Below are 19,775 nucleotides of genomic sequence, written 5' to 3' on the forward strand. Positions count from 1 at the left end.
GAGCTGGTTGCCATCTATCGCACTCTTGAAAATATCCGCTCCTGCTCTGGTGAGTCCATCATCATTTGTATTGACTCCTGAAGCAGCCTACAAGCTCTCGACCAATGCTTCCTGAGGCATCCTTTGGTACTGTTAATCCAGGAGTCTCTTTATGTCCTCTACACTAGTGGCTGCTCAGTGACCTTTATTTGGACTCCAGGCCATGTCAGGATACTGGGCAATGAACACGTTGACTGCCTGGCCTAACAGGCCACCAGTAAACCATCTCTGGAGATTGGCCTCCCGGAGACGGATTTGCGAGCAGTCTTCTGCCGCAAAGTTTTCGCGGTTTAGGACACTGAATGGTGCACCCTGAGCACACCAAATAAACTCTGCGCTATCAAGGAGACAATGAATGTGTGGCGGTCATCCATGCAAGCCATTTGCAGGGAATCGGTTGTCCTTTATCGGCTCCGCATTGGCCATATGTGGGTAACACATGGCTACCTTCTCTGTCGCAAGGACCCACCTCGGTGTCGCTGTGGCTCCCTTCTGAATGTCGTATACATCCTGCTTGACTGCCCACTTTTAGCTGCTCTGCGGCGGACTTTTAACCTTCGCAGCACCCTACCTTCAGTGTTGGGTGACGATGCCTCAATGGCAGATTTAGTTTTACGTTTTATTCATGAGGGGGGCGTTTTGCCTTCTTTCTGGAGCCTCCACCCTCCCTCCCTTTTAAATCTGTCACCCTTTGTTTGCATTCGTTTGTCTTTTCCTTACGTGTGTTCATCTCACCTTGCCTTTTTGTGGTGAACATTTTAAAGTGTTGCAGAGTGGCGGCTCATCCTCTTTTATTCTTGTGATCAGCCAGCTCAGACCATCTGCGCTATGGTTTTAATGCCTTTTTCTACTTTTCCTTATGGTGTATGTCTTTTCCGTTTTTTGTTCATGCCATTCGTTTTCTTTATAAGTGTTGTTCCACATTCCTTTTCCCCCTTTTACTTTCCCAACCGTACTTCAGGAGTTCTTTTACCCTGAGCCTTGTTTGCAACAGGAACAAGGTACTGATGACCCTTCGTCCCATAACCAACCAACCATCAATTATCCGTAATGCTGTGATGGCATAAATGAGTAGGCCATACGGCAGTTATTGGTCGAAGATATGGAGCAAAAATGGATAAAATTTAAAAGCATCGTACAGTAGGGTCCTATACATTACACATATAAGTATCTACTTCCCAATAATATCTAGCTACACAAAATCTCATTCAAAATTTGATGTACTTCTGGCGTGTATAAAACTATTGTTGCAAGCTAAAATAATTATCTGAAAAGCGATACTTATAAATTATTGAACGCCGTAATAATACCTTCTTTCCTGATGTGATTAATAGTTATTAACCATTGGTATCAGCGTCTTTGTGGGGCGGGCTTTATCTTCTTAAGACGGAAATCGAGACTGCGAATTAATTTTCAGTATTTTATTCATTCAACACAACATCAATAAACACTGGAGACAACATATCTCTGCGTGCATTTGCAACATTAAATATAATGAACAGAGAAAACTGATTCACATGATTTCAAAACACTTGAAGATCTGAGCAAAAAGTGTCAAAAAAATGTTTAAAAGTCGCAGACAACTGACACACATATCGTGGGTTTGAAAATTATGAAACAACTGACCTACAATTGGTGTATCAACAACGTTTATGTAGTTTGTGTTCGCGCGACTCTTTTCCGGAAGAACAAATTTACTGAATTAGTGACAAACTGCAAAGTAAAACTGAATTACATTGCATATAGATATTTTTGGAATCTACTATTTATATGCAACAAAACAGTGGTATTTATTTTTAAGGTTAAATGGTCTTTTGTAATAGAATGCTCTAGAAAAACAAGTAATTCATTTTTTTTACATTAGTATTTTTCAGGAATATTGCTTTAAAGAAATTGTTTCCAGTGAATGTACGTTATTCCATCATCAAAGTGAATATAAAGTACCGTAATGAAAACTTAAGTATCACTTTTAAGCTTTCAAATAAAACTTTTACTGTTTTCAATAATTAATCACTTCCCACACTGTACCTGGAAGAAACTATAAAACAAAAACCAATATTAATTAACACAATCATGAGCTGTTTCTCCCAATTATTTCTTATTTGCCCCTGATGAAATAACAGGATAAACCTCGCTTGAGAAATATGTTTACGTATTGTGAAAATCTTGATTGTTAGGAATGTTCACGCTAATTAATGACACGTTGTGATGATGTTGCTGCGTTGGCCCAAACGTATCGTGTAATTCATATGTGAAGATGTATTATTCTTCTTTTTCTTTTGTTCCACATCAGCACATGGTTGGCACGATTATTAACAGATTTAGCATGGTTACTTAGGGTGGCTTACCTGTCGACACACCGTCACCCCACGGGATGTAATATATACCCTAACTGTCTGCGCGTAGCGTTATTCATGTGAAAGGAGGAGGAGATTAGTGTTTAACGTCCCATCGACAACGAGGTCATTAGAGACGGAGCGCAAGCTCGGGTAAGGGAAGGATGGGGAAGGAAAGCGGCCGTGCCCTTTCAAAGGAACCATCCCAGCATTTGCCTGAAGCGATTTAGGGAAATCACGGAAAACCTAAATCAGGATGGCCGGAGACGGGATTGAACCGTCGTCCTCCCGAATTCGAGTCCAGTGTGCTAACCACGGCGCCACCTCGCTCGGTCATGTGAAAGTGAGCGAGTTTTTCTGAATGTTTGCTAATCGTGTAACTGAGACGGGGCATGGGTAATAGCCTGGTATTCATCTACTGGAATTTGGGAAACCACCCAAAACCCATATCCAGGCTGTCCGGCACACCGACTGTCATCGTTAATCCACCGGACGATTCCGATTCGGAACCGACGCATCCCCCATCTCGTAATCGGTGCTGTAACACACACGGCCATCCGGGGGGGATCATCTATAAACATCTGTTGCGACCTACTAATTCAGACAGTATCATATCGTATAATATGAGGCTGGTATTGGTCTCTTCATGTTCTTCATTAGCGTGCACCTTCATAACCAGTATGCTCTGAACAAGGTTATTAAGGACAACAGAGAATGAGCATGGTCAAATAGCAAGCAAGAAAGTTGCCACGAAAGTAAAGAGAGCTGCATTACAGTTTTAAGTGAGCTAGAAGTCCAGCAAAAATTATTGCAAGGAGAGCAACGCCAGAAGTGTTCAGTGAATTCGAAAGTAATTGTTTACCATCTGACTATATATCCGAAGAAGTTCTGGTCGCATGTAAACTCAGTAAGCAGATCAAAATCGCGCAGTCAGTTGCCTAAGTGGCCGTACTGGCTTTGAAACAGACGATGACAAACAGAAGACTGAATTACCTAATGCTGGAACGGCAGATACTGATATAAGTTATAGTGTATCTATGCTGATACAAATTCAACTGCAATCATTCGACAGAGGAAAGGCACATGGAGTGGATGAGATACTTTCAAGATTCTACAAAAAGCTTTCTCTCATTCTAGCAGCAGTTTATTGGAGCAACAAAGGGTACCAATTGATGGGAAAAGAAGTACAGCTCATTCCTGTTTTCAAAACAGGTCATCAGACAGATGCACATAATTATAGGCCTATGTCGCTGGTGTCAATTTGTAGCAGAATTATGGAACATGCTGTATGCACACTCATATTTTTGAAAGTAGAAATTTCCTCTATACAATTCAACATGTTTTTTGTCAGTAGAAATCTGTAAAACACAGCTTGCTTGTGTTGTTCATCCATGAAATTCAGAGCGCCATAGACAAAGGTACCCAGGTTGATGCCATGATCTTTATCAGGCAGATGTTTGATACAGTTCACTATTGTTGTTTAGTTAGCAAAATTCAAGCCTACTGAGTATAGAACCAGATTTGTTGCTGGACTGAGGACTGCCAAGCAAATAGAACTCGATATGTTGTTTGTGAGACAAGATTGAAGATCTAAAGCTGTTTTCATAAGTACCATGAGAGAGTGTTATAGGACTGTTACTATTTACAGTTTGTATTACTAATCATCTTGTGAATAACACTGGAAGGCCATAAGACTGTTTATGGATAATGCTGCCTATAGGAAGGTTGCAATGCCAGAAGAAATGCAGGGACATCTTGGTGGAATCAATGATGTGAATGTGTGGTGTCTGGTCTTTGGACAGGTCTGAAAGAACAGACACCATGCATTCATATAGGCCTAATTGTTTTGCCTAGATGGGCAATGGACCCACCTTCTTCAATGCAGATATACATGTACATCTGACCTCCTGCGGGAATCTGAGTAGCAAACATGGAGGAAATGGAAAAGGACTGTGGATAGGTCACGCTGAGTGGGAATGTGGATCAGTGTCATTTGCCAGTATTACTTCGCGATGTATTTAAGAATTGGCAAAGAAAGGGCTATGTTATAAACCCTGTTTCTAAATAAAGTAAGTTCAAGACAACTAATCCAGATTTCTGCTTTTCTTACCCTTATCACTATTCATTGCCTGCGGCTTATCACCATGATTTTTAGCACTGACTAGTGTAAGTTGTGGCCTGATTGAAATTCATTTTCTGGCTGAGCTTCTATTACAACTAAATTGACATCTTTGTCCATAATTTCATCCATTCATTCATGCATTGTTTCCTGTAGATCCCATGAAGAAGGAAAATCTTTAGGCTTGTGGAATGAGTTAAGATATTACATTAACAAACGAGAAAGAACTCTCAAAATTTAATTTTGCGAACTGTATTAACAATAAACCATTGATGTACAGTCCTAACATATTTTCTGTCATTTATAAGTGTTTCAACTTTGGAAATTTTCATTGATGTGAAAAATTCTGAATTACATCATGGTTTGGAGACCATGTTAAACTATAGGTCCCCCTATAACTGGTAGTATAAGTCAGTTCGAAAGTTGGAGGAAGACAGCTGCATACCAAATCCGATAGTATGCTGCCTAGTTTTGCTCTGTGGTGTTGAAACCAATCTTCAGATAGATGACTGCTGTACCTTATACTACTAAATACTGTTTGTAGTTATGTCAACTAAATGTGTCCAAATGAATCTACAGAAAGCTACTGCTTCCTCAACCATATTCATTAGGAACTCTTTATCTCCTACTACTAACTTAATATTTACAACCACACACTGGTATTTTTCAGAAAAAAATAATTACCTGCATTTGAAACAACGGAGACCTGTTCACAATACACCTTTACTTCTCATGAAGCTTTACAGTGGACTTTGCTTCTTGCTATGCAGCTAAATTGAATTTTCAATCCTTGAATTTAGATAATCACATGTTGTGTTGGAGTAGTTTATAAGGTATGTTTTTAAATTTATGTTGAGCTGGTAGGGATTCCCTATTTCTTGCTTTATGCCGGGCGACAGCATGTTGAAGACCTCTGCATCAGAATACACATCGCCACTTTGATTCCTAAACAAGAATGTAATGCTTCCATGAATATTATTTTTGTGTCTTGTATTAGGGCTCTGCAAATCAGAGTTAATCTAAAATTTTACAGTTGGACAATATTCTTTCACATGTGGTTGTATTACAGTCATGAATGCAGTATATGCAGGCTGAATTGCATGCAGAACTTAAGTATACTAGATGTAGCGACTGAAACGTATTGTTGGTGAGAACCATTGTAACTATCTTCAAAAACTAATCAAACAGTGGAAAATCCAGGATGGAATGTAACAATACAAGAGAAGGAAAGTTGCTACTCACCATATAGCAGAGATGCTGGGTCGTGATTGGCACAGTAAAAAGATTCACACAATCATAGCTTTCGGCCATTAAGGCCTTTGTCAGCAGTAGACACACACACTCACACAAGCGCAACTTGCACACACGTCTGCAGTCTCAGAGAGCTGAAACTACACTGCAGTGCTCTCTGAGACTGCAGACGTGTGTGCAAGTTGCGCTTGTGCGAGTATGTGTGTCTGCTGCTGACAAAGGTATTAATGGCCAAAAGCTATGATTGTGTGAATCTTTTCATTGTGCCAATCACGATTCAGCATCTCTGCTATATGGTGAGTAGCAACTTTCCTTCTCTCATATTGTTAACTTCAAAAACTGTTAAATAGTGTATTTATATTGAGAACTATTTGGTAATATTGTTGTCACACTACACACAAGCCACTGTTGACTAGTCTGTCTCCTATATCACTATCTGAAGTTATTCTAGCTACAAATCCAGTTTATCTACAGTTTGGTTGTTGTAGTTGTTGTTGTTGTGGTTGTGGTGGTCTGCATCCAAAGACTGGTTGACGCAACTCTCCATGCCAGTCTATCTTGTGCAGTCCTCTTCATCTCTACACAACTACTGCAACCCATATACATTGGAATCTGCTTATTGTATTCGAGCCTTGGTCTTCCTCTACAATTTTTACCCTCCACCCTACCATCCATTACAATATTGATCCTTTCTTGCTGTCTCAGTACTTGTCCTATCAATCAAAATCTTCCATTAGTCAGGTAGTACCATCAATTTCTTTGTTCTACAGTTCGATTCAATACCTCCTCATTTGTTATACAAACTCCCTTTCCAATCTTCATGATCCACATTTCAAATCTGTATAAGCCTACATACAAGACATATACCTTCACGAAAGACATCCTGACACTTCAATTTTATTAGATTTCAGAAATTCTGTTCTTAGTATTATCAGTACGCATTAGATATACTCTCTACTTTAGCCATCATCTGTTTTTTCCCCTTGCCCAAATAGCAAAACTCATTTACTATATTTAGTGTGTCACTTCTTAATATAATTCCCTCAGACCTGCTCTTCCAAGTTCTTTTCTGTCTCGGACATACTTACAATGTCACAGCGAACCTCAAAGTTTTTGTTCCCCTGAACTGTAATTCCCTCTCCATATTTGCCTTGGTTTCCTTTGCCACTTGCTCAGCATACAGATTGAATAACATCATAAATAGGCTCACTTTCTGGCCAACTACTGCTTCCCTATCATATCCTTTAACTCTTATACCTGCAGTTTGGTTCCTATACATGTTGTGAATAACCTGAATAATTTGCTTACTGTATTTTATCCCTGCTATGTTCAGAATATCAAAAAGTGTATTCCAGTCAGTACTGTCAAAATATTTCTCTAAATCTACAAATTCTGTAAATGTAGATTTATCTTTCGTTAACCTATGTTCCTAGATAAGTCATAGGGTCAGTATTGCCTCTTGCATTCCTGCATTTCTCCAGAACCTGAACTCTTCTTGCCAGTAGTTAGCTTCTAACAGTTTTTCCATTTTGCTATAAATAGTTAGTATCAGTGTTTCGCAGCCATGAATTTTTACATTGATAGTTCTGTAAATTTCACACTAGTTAACACCTGCCTTTTTTGGAATTGATGTTAATATATCCTTCTCAAAGTCAGAGGGTATTTTGCCTGTCTGATATGTCTTGGACATGAGGTGGACTGCTTCGTCGTGACTGGCTATATGAAGGATCTCAATAATTTTGAGAGGATGTCGTCTACATCAGGGGACTTGTTTCGACTTAGGTCTCGTGGTATCATCTCCTACATCATCTTCATTTACTTGCTATTCTCTTTCTTTAGACCTGTCTTCAGGTTCATTTACTCATGTATATCACTTCCATATATTTCTTCCATCTTCTCAGCTTTCACCCAATGTGGTGGTGCAGTGATTAACACAGTGGATTTGCATTTGGGAGGATGATGGTTCAGATCCCCATCTGACCATCAAATTTAGGTTTTCTGTGATTTCCATAAATTCATTAAGGCAAATACAGGGATGGTTCCTTTGAAAGGGCACAGCCAGTTTCCTTTTGCATCCTTAATCAATCCAAGCTTGTGCTCCATCTGTAATAACTTCATTGTCAATGGGATTTTAAACCCTAATCTTCCTCCCTTCCTGCTTTTACCTTTCAGCTTTCTCTTCTTTTGTTAGTACTTCCTTGAACTCTTGATATTCATAAAGCTGTTTCTTTTTTCTCCAAAGATCTCTTTAATTTCTTTATAGGTAGCATCTATATTTTCCTTTAACATGAAACTTTCCTGTACCCTCAGGTCTCTTCCACATAAGCATTCTTCTTTCATGACTCTTAAACCAATTGTTATTAGTGATTAAATTATGCTCTGTGCAAAATTCTGCCAGGTGGCTTATCCTTTCATTCCTTTCCCACATTTCATTTACATACATGTTTTTAATTTTATTATGTGTGCAGTGCAATTTCCTGTGTTGCATATGCACTCATCAAAAAGAGTTTTGCATCACCTCGGTTCCAAGAGTTCCAGAACCTATACAGAAAACTGGAATAGAAATCAACATAAACATTATTTCCACCCTTTTTATTGCTCACGAAAACCACGCATTGCATGTTATACCATCATACAGCAATACGTTCAGAGGTGGTGTTCCAGATTGCTGTACACACCGGTACCTCTAATACACAGTAGCACATCCTCTTGCATTGATGCATCCCTGTATTCGTCGTGACATACTATCCATAAGTTCATCAAGGCACTGTTGGTCCAGATTGTCCCACTCCTCAACGGCTATTCGGTGTAAATCCCTCAGAGTGGCTGGCGGGTCACGTCATCCATAAAAAGCCCTTTTCAATCTATTCCAGATATGTTCGATAGGCTTCATGTCTGGAGAACATGCTGGCCACTCTAGTCAAGCGATGTTTTATCCTGAAGAAAGCCCTTCACAAGATTTGCACGATGGGGGCATGAATTGTTGTCCATGAAGACGAATGCCTCACCAATATGCTGTTGATAGGGTTGCACAATCGTTCGGAGGATGGCATTCACATATCGTATGGGCATTACAGTGCCTTCCATGACAACCAGCGGCATACGTTGGCCCCACATAATGCCACCCTAAAACAGCAGGGAACCTCCACCTTGCTGCACTCGCTGGACGATGTGTCTAAGGCATTCAGCCTGACCAGGTTGCCTCCAAAAAGGTCTCCGACAATTGTCTGGTTGAAGGCATTTGTGACACTCATCAGTGAAGAGAACGTGATACCAATCCTGAGTGGTCCATTTTGCATGTTGTTGGGCCCATCTGTACCGCGCTGCATGGTGTCATGTTGCAAAGATGGACGTCGGGACGGAAGTTGTGCATTATGCAGCCTATTGTGCACAGTTTGAGTCACAACATGGTGTCCTGTCACTGCACAAAAAGCATTATTCAACATGGTGGTGTTGCTGTCAGGGTTCCTCCGAGCGATAATCCATAGATAGCAGTCATCCACTGCAGTAGTAGCCCTTGGGTGGCCCGAGCGAAGCATGTCATCAACAGTTCCTGTCTCTCTGTATCTCCTCCATGTCTGAACAACATTGCTTTGGTTCACTCCGAGACGCCTGGACACTTCCCTTGTTGAGAGCCCTTCCTGGCACAAAGTAACAATGTGGTATTGACCATCTAGGCATGGTTGAACTACAGACAACACAAGCTGTGTTCCTCCTTCCTGGTGGACTGACTGGAACTGATTGGCTGTTGGGCCCCCTCTGTCTAATAGGTGCTGCTTATGCGTGGTTGTTTACTTCTTTGGGCGGGTTTAGTAACATCTATGAACAGTCAAAGGGACTGTGTCTGTGATACAATATCCACAGTCAACGTCTGTCTTCCAGAGTTCTGGGAACTGGGGTGATGCAACACTTACTTTGAGGTGTGTATTTTAGATGTGTACACTGTACTACACTGCATCATTACATAATTGGAATGACTGCTGCTGCTTTAAAATTAAAAATGTTTTGTGTGTTGTGTTTTATAAATATGGGATCTGTTTTGACTAAGAAATGTCTTCACACATTTTTCAGTCTGTCTGTGAGCTTCAAAACTCTGTACGAGAAGGTCTTCTTATGTTCAAAAATTTACTAGATGAACTGAGGCATAATATGGAGATGGAGAAGCACACAATAAATAGCTTTTGCCAGGGTATGCAGGAAGCTATTGCAAAGACCCATGCAAATATGATAATGGAGGTACAAAGGTAACCCTCTTTTTTAAAATTTTTTCTACTAAATAAAAAAATTTATATGCTAATGCGAATGGAAGCAGGAAGCCTTAAAAATGTATTATTATTGCATTTTGATTGATATCATAACGTAGTTTGAGCGTACATTATAGAATGAAACATTTGTGTGCATCATATGTAAAGGTTGGTTGACAGGGAAAGAATGTTTTATTTTAAGAGGAGCTTTTTATACCTGCTGCATGCCATACTGCAAAGCAAAATGTCATTGTAGGCCCATACATTTCAGGTAGTAATTCCTATGTAGTATTGTTTAATGTTGGCATATTTTTGATAGCAAAAACATGAAATACATCTGTGTGAATTTTAATATTGATTCTTTGAAAATATTGAGTGGGAAAGATAAGAAAGGAACTATCAGTAGTGAAGAAATTTCTAAATATAATTATTCAATAGGATAACTTAGTAAACATATGTTCCACAAGACACAATTAAACTGATAAGAAATATCGGGAAACAAAAAGAGAATTACAAGATATGAAGAGAAACCATTGAACACACATCACACCATTAAAAAACACTCTAGTAGTCCAAGCAAGTAGTGAGCAGGGTGTAGAAATGCATAATTTGAAAGAGTTCATAGTTCATGGTTTCAGTCAGTCTTACTGTGTTAGCTGAATATTTAGATTACTTGGCTGCCTTGTTTTTATAATCACATTCCAACCTAGAAACCTACTTTGTGTGCTGTGTACTTGTAACTGAAAATATGTAAATAAACAGAAAATCTCGTACAGTTATTTCATGCATAAAAATACTTCTATCAACAATTAGTAACTTTTGAGTTTCAAATATGATCCAATTTGATTTTTTAAAGTAACATTAATACTTGATAGTGACTGTACATTTTATACACTGTGCTTATTAATTTTTGAATGCTCACTGAACCACTCAGTATTAATGTACATTATTTCTTATTCTCAGACATTTTCGTACCATTAGGCACAGTTAAGTTAAAAAGGATAGGAGTCATTGCATTGCACATATCTTTGCTAATGTACATTATTTTCTACACTGTTTGTTAAAGGAATCACAATAAAGTGGCATTCATTCCCACCACAAGATAATGAAAAAAATAATTATTTTTTAAAAGCTGCAAAGGACATTTAACACAACACATGACCAATACAAAACAAAAGTGTAGCACTTTTATTTTTCTTTGTTCACTGGGTGGATCTCAGATTTCACCCCGGTATAGTGGACCATATACAAACTGAAAAATGTAACATTGTTTATAAACATGAGACAAACAAATCGAATAATTCTTAATTGATCATTACACTGAGTGGCCAGGAGTCATGGGAAGCACTTGATGTGATGCCGGTCATTGTCTTCTAAAGCCTACTTGGTGCACTGGTCTCCATAAATTCCTGGTAGAAATGAGTTCTTGACAGCTCACATTCAAATTGACGGTGATCTGACTCAAAGTAGACTGTCAGTCACCATGCACTGCTCTTCGGAGGTGATGTGGCATCTGTTCTGTGACCATTTTAGAGCATCATGTGTGGTAGCTTACTGATGTCGAAACAATGTGTGTGTGACACTGAAGATGTGCCCTAGTCACTGTTGATCTCAGAAATATGAATTCTTTTGTAATCTTTGATATGCCAAGACCCATGCAACTCGCACTGTCATGTTCAAAGTCAGTAAACTCATGATGTGTTGCCATGTTTAGCACACTTTTGACTGTAAGAAACTACTGTGTCTACCCTTGTATCAAATGCTGCATCAGTCACAACACTCAAACATTGTACACGGTACATCTTCAGATCGGACAACCATTCCTGTGACTTAGCCACTCAGTTTACATCATGCTTGCACCATTTTATAAATGTTACATTTTTGCTGTATTTTGTCTCTCAGGTATTCAGTGGTAACAATAGAAAATAATAGTCTTTGTTTTTTAAAGCTACTTCTAGTGAGCCAGTTAGTAACGATATCTGCTTTCTGATCCACAGAACTGATGTGCTCCATGTTGCAGATGCCCAAATTGACCTTTCCTACTGTAAAGCATTACTTTATATCGATATGCTTTGTTCATTTACAGTGCAATCAGAGAGGCATGTGACAGTCTGTGTTCAAGACAGTGGGTTCCTATTTCAACTTCATGATAGTTCCTAAGATCGATCTGCTCCACATGATGTCTTTCACAGTTTGATAAGAGGCCAGATATTCTGTTTCTATTATTGATGAAGTGACCACCTGCTGTCTCTGAGAATTCCAAGTTATAGTAGGTTCACCAAGTTTAATGACAACATCTATGGTTGATTTTTAAGTATGAATACGTCCTGCATAGTGTGAATTGCTAAAGACAGACAAACAAATATCCCCGCAGTTTGGCTAATTTAAACCACAAGGTTCTGTTCCCTTTAGATACTTTATGATCCATGACAACACATCATTATTCACTGATAGAACAAGCTTTCTACCCTCAACAAGGAGTAGCCTCAGTTGTTTTGGAACTGGTGACCAGTTCAGTGCACACTTGACTATGATGAGAAGGTATTGCCCCAGAATTAGCATTTTCCATGTTGTACTGCACAGCACAGCCCTCATATATGCTTCTTGATTTGAGAAGATGGAATCATCTTGAAACTACTTTACGTCTAGCCAAGATAATGATGAGCATTGTCTGTAATTATTGTATTTATTTATTTAATTTATTTATGTCATTTTCTTTCATACTCACAGGTGGGCAAACAGAACACCCAATTCAATTGATAGTCAAGTATCACAACACTTTATTTAATATAAAAATACACTTACCTTTGTCACCCTCCACAGCTGTGACTGAAGGGAACATGCATGGAATTATTTATACAAATATAGCTTGTGATTTATGAAGTAGACAAGAAACAGCTGAAGAAACTGAACTGCATGATATGGCAAGTCTGTAGACCTCAAACTCTGAATGTTCTAAAGGCAATACAATACCACCTGTCCATTGACACCACGTAACACTCTGGATACACTAGACTGACATGGTCTCAGCAGAGCGATGCTGCGGCAACTCTGTCCACTGTAGGTGGAAGTAGAACTTCATCTCTAAATGGAATTCAAAACAGAACTGCTGCACATGTCCCACATAGCTGTATTTTGTGACTGCATCATTGTAGTGGTGCTTTGCAACTCTCTGGAGTCATGGCTCGTGCCTCGTCCAGATTGGCATCTCGTGTGCTGCATGGACATGCAGCATCTCTGTGGTGGTCAACTACTGGCTTTTTTGATGGTTGATGACACCACAGTTTATCCTGACAAGATTAAGCCTATATGACTATCTCTTATATCTGAACAGGTATTCTACATGATTTGAATTACACCCCTTATGATGAGCATGTTATAAGAGGTCTTACATCTAATATGGAATCCAAAATCTAGAAATAACTATAACATAAAAACTGAAAACACTTGTAGCAATAGCAGAAAGAACGCAACTTATATATTTGTTCATCAAAAGTAGAAACAACAAAGAGAAGCTGCATACAGGTTTAAACTATGAGCATTGACAGCAATGCACAAGAGAGAAAGGATGGGAAAAGGGAAGAGAAAGAGAGGAACATGATAGAAGTATTGCAGATAGGGGACAAGAAAGTGGGTTGACTGATTGAGAGAATCAAAGAAAAAGATGCATAACTGTGAATTTCTTTACTGTTTGATAAAGAGGAAAAGCATTATATATGTAAATTTTTAAAGAAACATTATGAGGTTTATGGCTTTTTCTGAAATGCTATAGCACATTCAGTTGTGTAATAGTGCGGAGTTGCTTGTTCCAGATGCAGACATCCGCAACAGAGAAGGTGATTGTGAATGTTGTTTTATGGATGAGCATAGATACGATACTATGCAAGTGAGACATTATGTTACAATTACGATGTGCTGAAAGGTACTTAATCTCTAAGACGAGGTGCATGTATATGTGCACTGAAGAACTGATGAAGTAGACTTAGTCCATGGTAGTCTTGTAACTTGACTGAGCACGACCATTCTAACTAGGTGTATGACTGATGACATCAAATAGACTGATGTTTCAGATGTAATCCACACTGATATTCAGCTAACCATTTAGAGTTTTCTTTATGTACACTATGTTTCATTACATATTACTATCATAGTACTGGTGAGTACTATTGGCATCTGCTATCTAGGCTGTGGTGGTCTTAGACATGATGTCAACCCACCTGATTTCAATCGCATCACAGTCTCAAAATTTGGAAATTTGTGATAAGGTCTTGTGGGACCAAACTGCAGAGGTCATCAGTTCTAAGCTTATGCACTACCTAATCTAACTTAAACTAACTTACGCTAAAGACAATACACACACACACACACCTGTGCCTGAGGGAGGCCTCGAACCTCCGACGGGGGAAGCCACGCTGACCATGATGAGACACCTCAGACCTCACGGCTATCGTGCACGGCTCACAGTCTGAGATGGCAGCTACTTTGCACTTAGACATGGTATTTAACTGTGCACTACCACTGATATCATAACCGTGGCACTGTTATTGTGACATCATAAGGCACACCCTTTTTTTCTATGATGTCGTGTTGGCAGGAAATTCAAAAACACAATAAAAAAAAACAGGCAGCCGGTATGTATATGTCATGTTCAATCTGAACAACTATGTATTATGTTTTTTAAATACTAATCTTCATCTGAACTGCATAAAATGGTGCCATCTTAAAAATAAATACTGCCAATACTGCAGTACTTTCAAAAATTACATAAGCCCATCCTGAATGTCAGAATACATAAGCACCTAAATGTATGCCTCATCAGTAAATTTCATCTCTCTCTCTTTTGAATATCATTAAAAAAGGCTTTATGTTAAATACTGTACCTATCTTCTCTCATGTGCTCACAACAGTATGAAAAATTACATAATAGGCATAACGTGCTCTATTTCCGCATCTGTATTTCTTGCCAGAAATACATTAGCACATAAAATTCTGCCTCATTGGCATACTGAATCATCAGCAACAGCAGCAAAATTACATACTGTAGTAACTTACAGAACTTCCAACATAAAGAATATGTAAACAACCAAACTTCTGCTTCATCAGCAAATTTCTCTTTCTCATCTGCCTCCTCAGTAAATATCATCTCCCCCTGTTTTATACTTTACGGAAAAATGTTTATGTCAAATACTGTATGGCTTCATCAATAAATTTCATCTCCCAACCTCAGTCTCTCTCTCTCTCTCTCTCTCTCTCTCTCTCTCTCTCTCTCTCTCTGTAATGGTATCAACAATATAATACATTACAGAGGGGAACGAAAGGAAAAAACAAACAAAAATACTCTAGCTATAAATTTTATTGTATTTTTTTAAAATATTTTCACACAGTAAATCAGTTACAAATCACATTAACTTTTTTATTTTTTAAACCACATACACTAAAATCACAGTGATTGTTTGTCACCTTGTACTGCCACACATATTCTTCATCTTAAACACCTTTTAGAATGTCATCTGTTGCACATAGTAGCTTGTTACTGTTTGAGTAAATATCTGGATCATCTCTGTCAGATAACTGAGTTTTGACAGCTGCATCTATCTTAATTAGATCAAAACGACACTGAATTGCATTTTGTGGGCAAAGTATGTATAATATGAATAACATACCCCTAATGTAACAATCAAATAGTTATTGTGAAAGAGAAACAGATCAGTGTAATAAATACATTCTTAAATATCATATGCTTCAAAATCTACAAAGTGTTCAGAACTTGTAAAGCAATCCTTCTTGAGCAATTATATTATTTTCTTGTTCATAACCAAAACAAATTACTTTCCACATCATGTGAATTAATCGCAGAACCACAACAATCTTCCCAGAGAGAGTAAATATTAATTTCTCTTATAGTTCCACTGCATGTTGCCTTACAACTAGAAATTGACATTTTTATACAGTTAAAATGTAAAAGTGAAATAAAAAGAAAAAAAAATATGGTAGTTGGTATGACTATTTTCAAAATCAGCTGTATCCGTGTCGTTTACTCTGCTGCGATAAATAATGCACATGATGCCACTGTTAAGCAGTGAGGTGTCACTGAAAGCTGATAATCTTGATGGAAGCGATGTCTTGATATATTACAGTTCTTCAAATAAACCGGCACAGCCATATCAAATTTTATGCTCCACATTGGATGTCTCTCTTTCTTCTTGAATGCCTACAGTGTTACAGTACATATTGTGCTTCCACTCTTACCTAGATATTTCAGATTTTGCAACATGGAATCATAAGAACCCCTATTCTCTTGAATTACAACAAGTAACTGATAAGCCAAATATAAAGTCTATTAGTAGTCCTATGTAGTGTATGCCATACTTATGTTTCATCTCCAAAAAGAATAAGGTTTTGAATGACAATGACAACAATGACAGTGAGAATGAAGGCAATGACAATGACATCTCTGATGATCCAGCACCAATAACATGCTCCTTCTAGTGGATGCTCTGCTTTTATAACTCACCTTCCTGTTGAGTCAACAAGTTCAAATTTGTTGTGACTTGTTCTGACATGTCTAAACTTGTTGCGACATGCAAAAGTAATTAGTCACCAAGCTGTGACTTATCAGAAAACAAGTCCTGTCTTGTCAACATCTGCATTCGAGGACTCATCATATTTTGCATAATGAACATGTATGCACGTGTTCTTTCAGGTCTTGCACATTCAAGGAACAGGAAACATAATGTCAAATGCTGGTGTGTCCTCAAGATGCTGAAATATAACAGCTCATTTTTTTATATGCTTTCAAAAATAATTTGGCTTGAATGATTAACTGTTGTGCCTTTAGGTAGGACCCTTATAAGTAAATCCATCTTTTCTGCAATGTAATTTTCAACAACTTCATGTCAAAGTACACACCACTGTTACATCCATACATTTGTAGCAACATGTCTTGTCAATTCACGTTATTGCAATTAGGTCTTTTCTTTTATGAACAATTGAGTAACAAAGGAAATGCCAAATATCTGTAATGTCTGAAACCTGTAACAACTCTATTTATCCTACTTTCAGCTTGCTATGCCATTGGCTAACATAAAAACATCTAATTAAACAAAATTAACAATGTAAACAAAGTGTTTATTTGAGCTGCCGAATTATGTTTTAAAATTCTGTTCACAGTAAAAATGATGTTCTCATTTTTGAAACAGGAAACATGGTAGGAATGCTTGGGATAACCTAATTTCAGTGTAATTAACAAAAATGTAATCAGCACTGTTTATTCACGTCATTTCACTTATTTTTCCATGAAAACAAGAGATATGTAATTGTCTTTGTATCACATTCCATGCATTTCAATTGTAACTACCAGATGATAACATTTTTAGTAATTATCGAGAACTTATGTAATTGTAATTATCAAATTTACTATACACAACAATAAATCAATTGTTAGCAGGAGTATGTAAGACCCATGAGAAATCATGTGGGATGCTCTATATGATGTAATATCTTGAGTAGCTGCCTGTGACATAATAAATTGTACACCTGAAACAGTAAATGACTTTTCACGTCATATGAGAACTATGGTGTTCTCTGGCTGGTTTTCACGTAAGAAACTTACAGGAAACACCAACTGCAGCAAAGCAATGAAATGAAGGTCAGTTTTGCTCAGCATTTATTATTTTGTGCAAAGTGAGTTACACCCACCAAATTTCAAGAACAGTTATTTCAACTACCATTGACAAAATTAATATTTCATAAAGATGTTTACTTCGAATTGTTTTCTGTTGACAACATATATCCCCAGCAAGGTGGTTACACCGCAGTATGCACATTCATGGAATCGTTAACACTCTTTCAAATGCATGTGTTGCCTCTTCACCTCTGAGCTGCATAATGAATGAAAATGCTTATATTGACTGGTTTTATAGCAATAAGCAGTGTGTAGCTATAGGGAGACACTTTGCAGAAACTGCAATGCACCATAAAGTCAAAACACCCAGGGATGTCCTGTTGCACAATAATGCCTGCCCCCACACTGCCAATCAGAGGAAGGCTATGATTCAGGGATTTGATTAGGAAACAATGCAACATCCTCAGTACAGCCTGGATCTTTCATTATGTGATGTACATGTTGTTGGTGACCTGAAGAAAGATATGATGGACATTGGGTTTAATGTGATGTGGAGGTGCAAGAGTTGGTGCAATTGTGGATCCATCAGCAGTTGACCACATTCTAAAAAACTGGAATTGATTGTCTCACCTCCCAGTGGGTTAAATGTTTTAACATGTGTGTTGATGGAATCAGCACAAATGGAATCACTCCATGGTTTCACTGGGGCAGGTGATAGGTTTTCATTTGACTGCCTCATATATGAATTAGCTTCTGCTGCTTATCAGGTGTCAAAACAATAGACAGCTGTGAGCAACTGCATCTTTGTGAAGCAAAATTATATTTGTGCTCACTGTGGCTCAGCAGACTGCACCTTACACAGCCATTCTGTTATTCTCCAACCTTCTATGATGCTGAACTTATAATATTGGCCCTATAATTCTGCCTATATATTCAGTTCTCATTTGAAATTTGACATGATCTCTCACCATCTGTTTCCAAAATCCAATGCGTAAAATCTCACACAACAGTTATATGAACTGTTTCCAAACTACACCTTTTGTGTGTTTTTTTAAATTGATGGGATATTCTCATATGGAACTTCCCATACTGCAGTTGAGTGTTCCACTTTCTTATTTTCGAGAGCCATCGTAAACTTCAAGCAATAATCACTGCTTGGTGAACCTCCTCCTCAGTAGATGTTACTTCATTGCCATGTGAATTTTTGCCTGCCACTTTTGAAGCTAGCAAGAAAACTATAATTGCTGCACCAATTCATTGAGATTATTCCACTTTGGTACGCACTGATGATTTGTTGGAGACTGTCTTCCAATCATACACATCAAGTGTGTTGTCATTCTATCCCATCCAATATGAATGTCATCATCTGTCAATGTGGATCCTCCACTTTTATGTAAAGCATGCTTAACAGGATGTGTACAATTACAGCTTCTGTGGAATTTAATGTTTCGTGACAGAGATTGTTCTATTTAAGAGAATTGGTAGCCCTGAGAATTTACCATAATTTTGAAGATCTCATGTTGCGAGAATCTTTCTAGGAGGTTTAGCTTTAAACTATAGATTATTATATAATCCTTTCATTTCGAGGTATCTTACATTGTGAATTAGTAAATCACCTCCAGTGACATCTACCTGTGAATCACCAGTTATCCACAGTGTTGATAGTGGTTCAAATCTGATGTCATACACAGTACTGATATCACACATTTTGTTTATTGGTTTACTTATGAGAGTAGGTGAACGAAAAGGATGGGTGTAATTGGCATAGATTTGTAGATTAGTGATATAAGTATGAGAAATGGATGGCTCCAAACAAAATCAAATTAAATACAGAGTAGAAGCCATGGATTAGTGGTGTCCACTTCACCTGTAAATTAAACTTCCAAATTCCTTATGTTAAATTCAAATCCGCCTTCCCAACCATCCATCCATCTCCCTGATCCTGCCCCCTTCCAGACACACACACACACACACACACACACACACACACACACACACACACACACACATATGCATGCATGTGTGTTATTATTGGCAGCCTCTTTTCACTACTCATTTGACCACAGGAAATCATTAAATAGAGTTGCATGTGTAACAGAGGTGTAGAAGTAAACCAATGTTCTCATTTGGGTGCTCTGTATCTCCAATCATGAACAGAACAA

The 19,775-nt window shown here is 38.1% G+C and overlaps 1 protein-coding gene across 2 annotated transcripts in view; it reads left to right on the forward strand.

Annotated features, from left to right (window-relative positions):
- LOC126183774 (uncharacterized) overlaps positions 1 to 19,775 on the forward strand; it is a 485,018-nt gene that overhangs the window by 169,194 nt on the left and 296,049 nt on the right. For both annotated transcript variants that reach the window (XM_049926010.1, XM_049926009.1), the window contains one exon: positions 9,817 to 9,989. In XM_049926010.1, the coding sequence (XP_049781967.1) occupies positions 9,817 to 9,989 (173 nt within the window). The remainder of the gene's footprint in view (positions 1 to 9,816; positions 9,990 to 19,775) is intronic.

Source organism: Schistocerca cancellata, chromosome 4 (assembly GCF_023864275.1).
Source record: "Schistocerca cancellata isolate TAMUIC-IGC-003103 chromosome 4, iqSchCanc2.1, whole genome shotgun sequence".
In the NCBI taxonomy this organism is placed as follows: domain Eukaryota; kingdom Metazoa; phylum Arthropoda; class Insecta; order Orthoptera; family Acrididae; genus Schistocerca; species Schistocerca cancellata.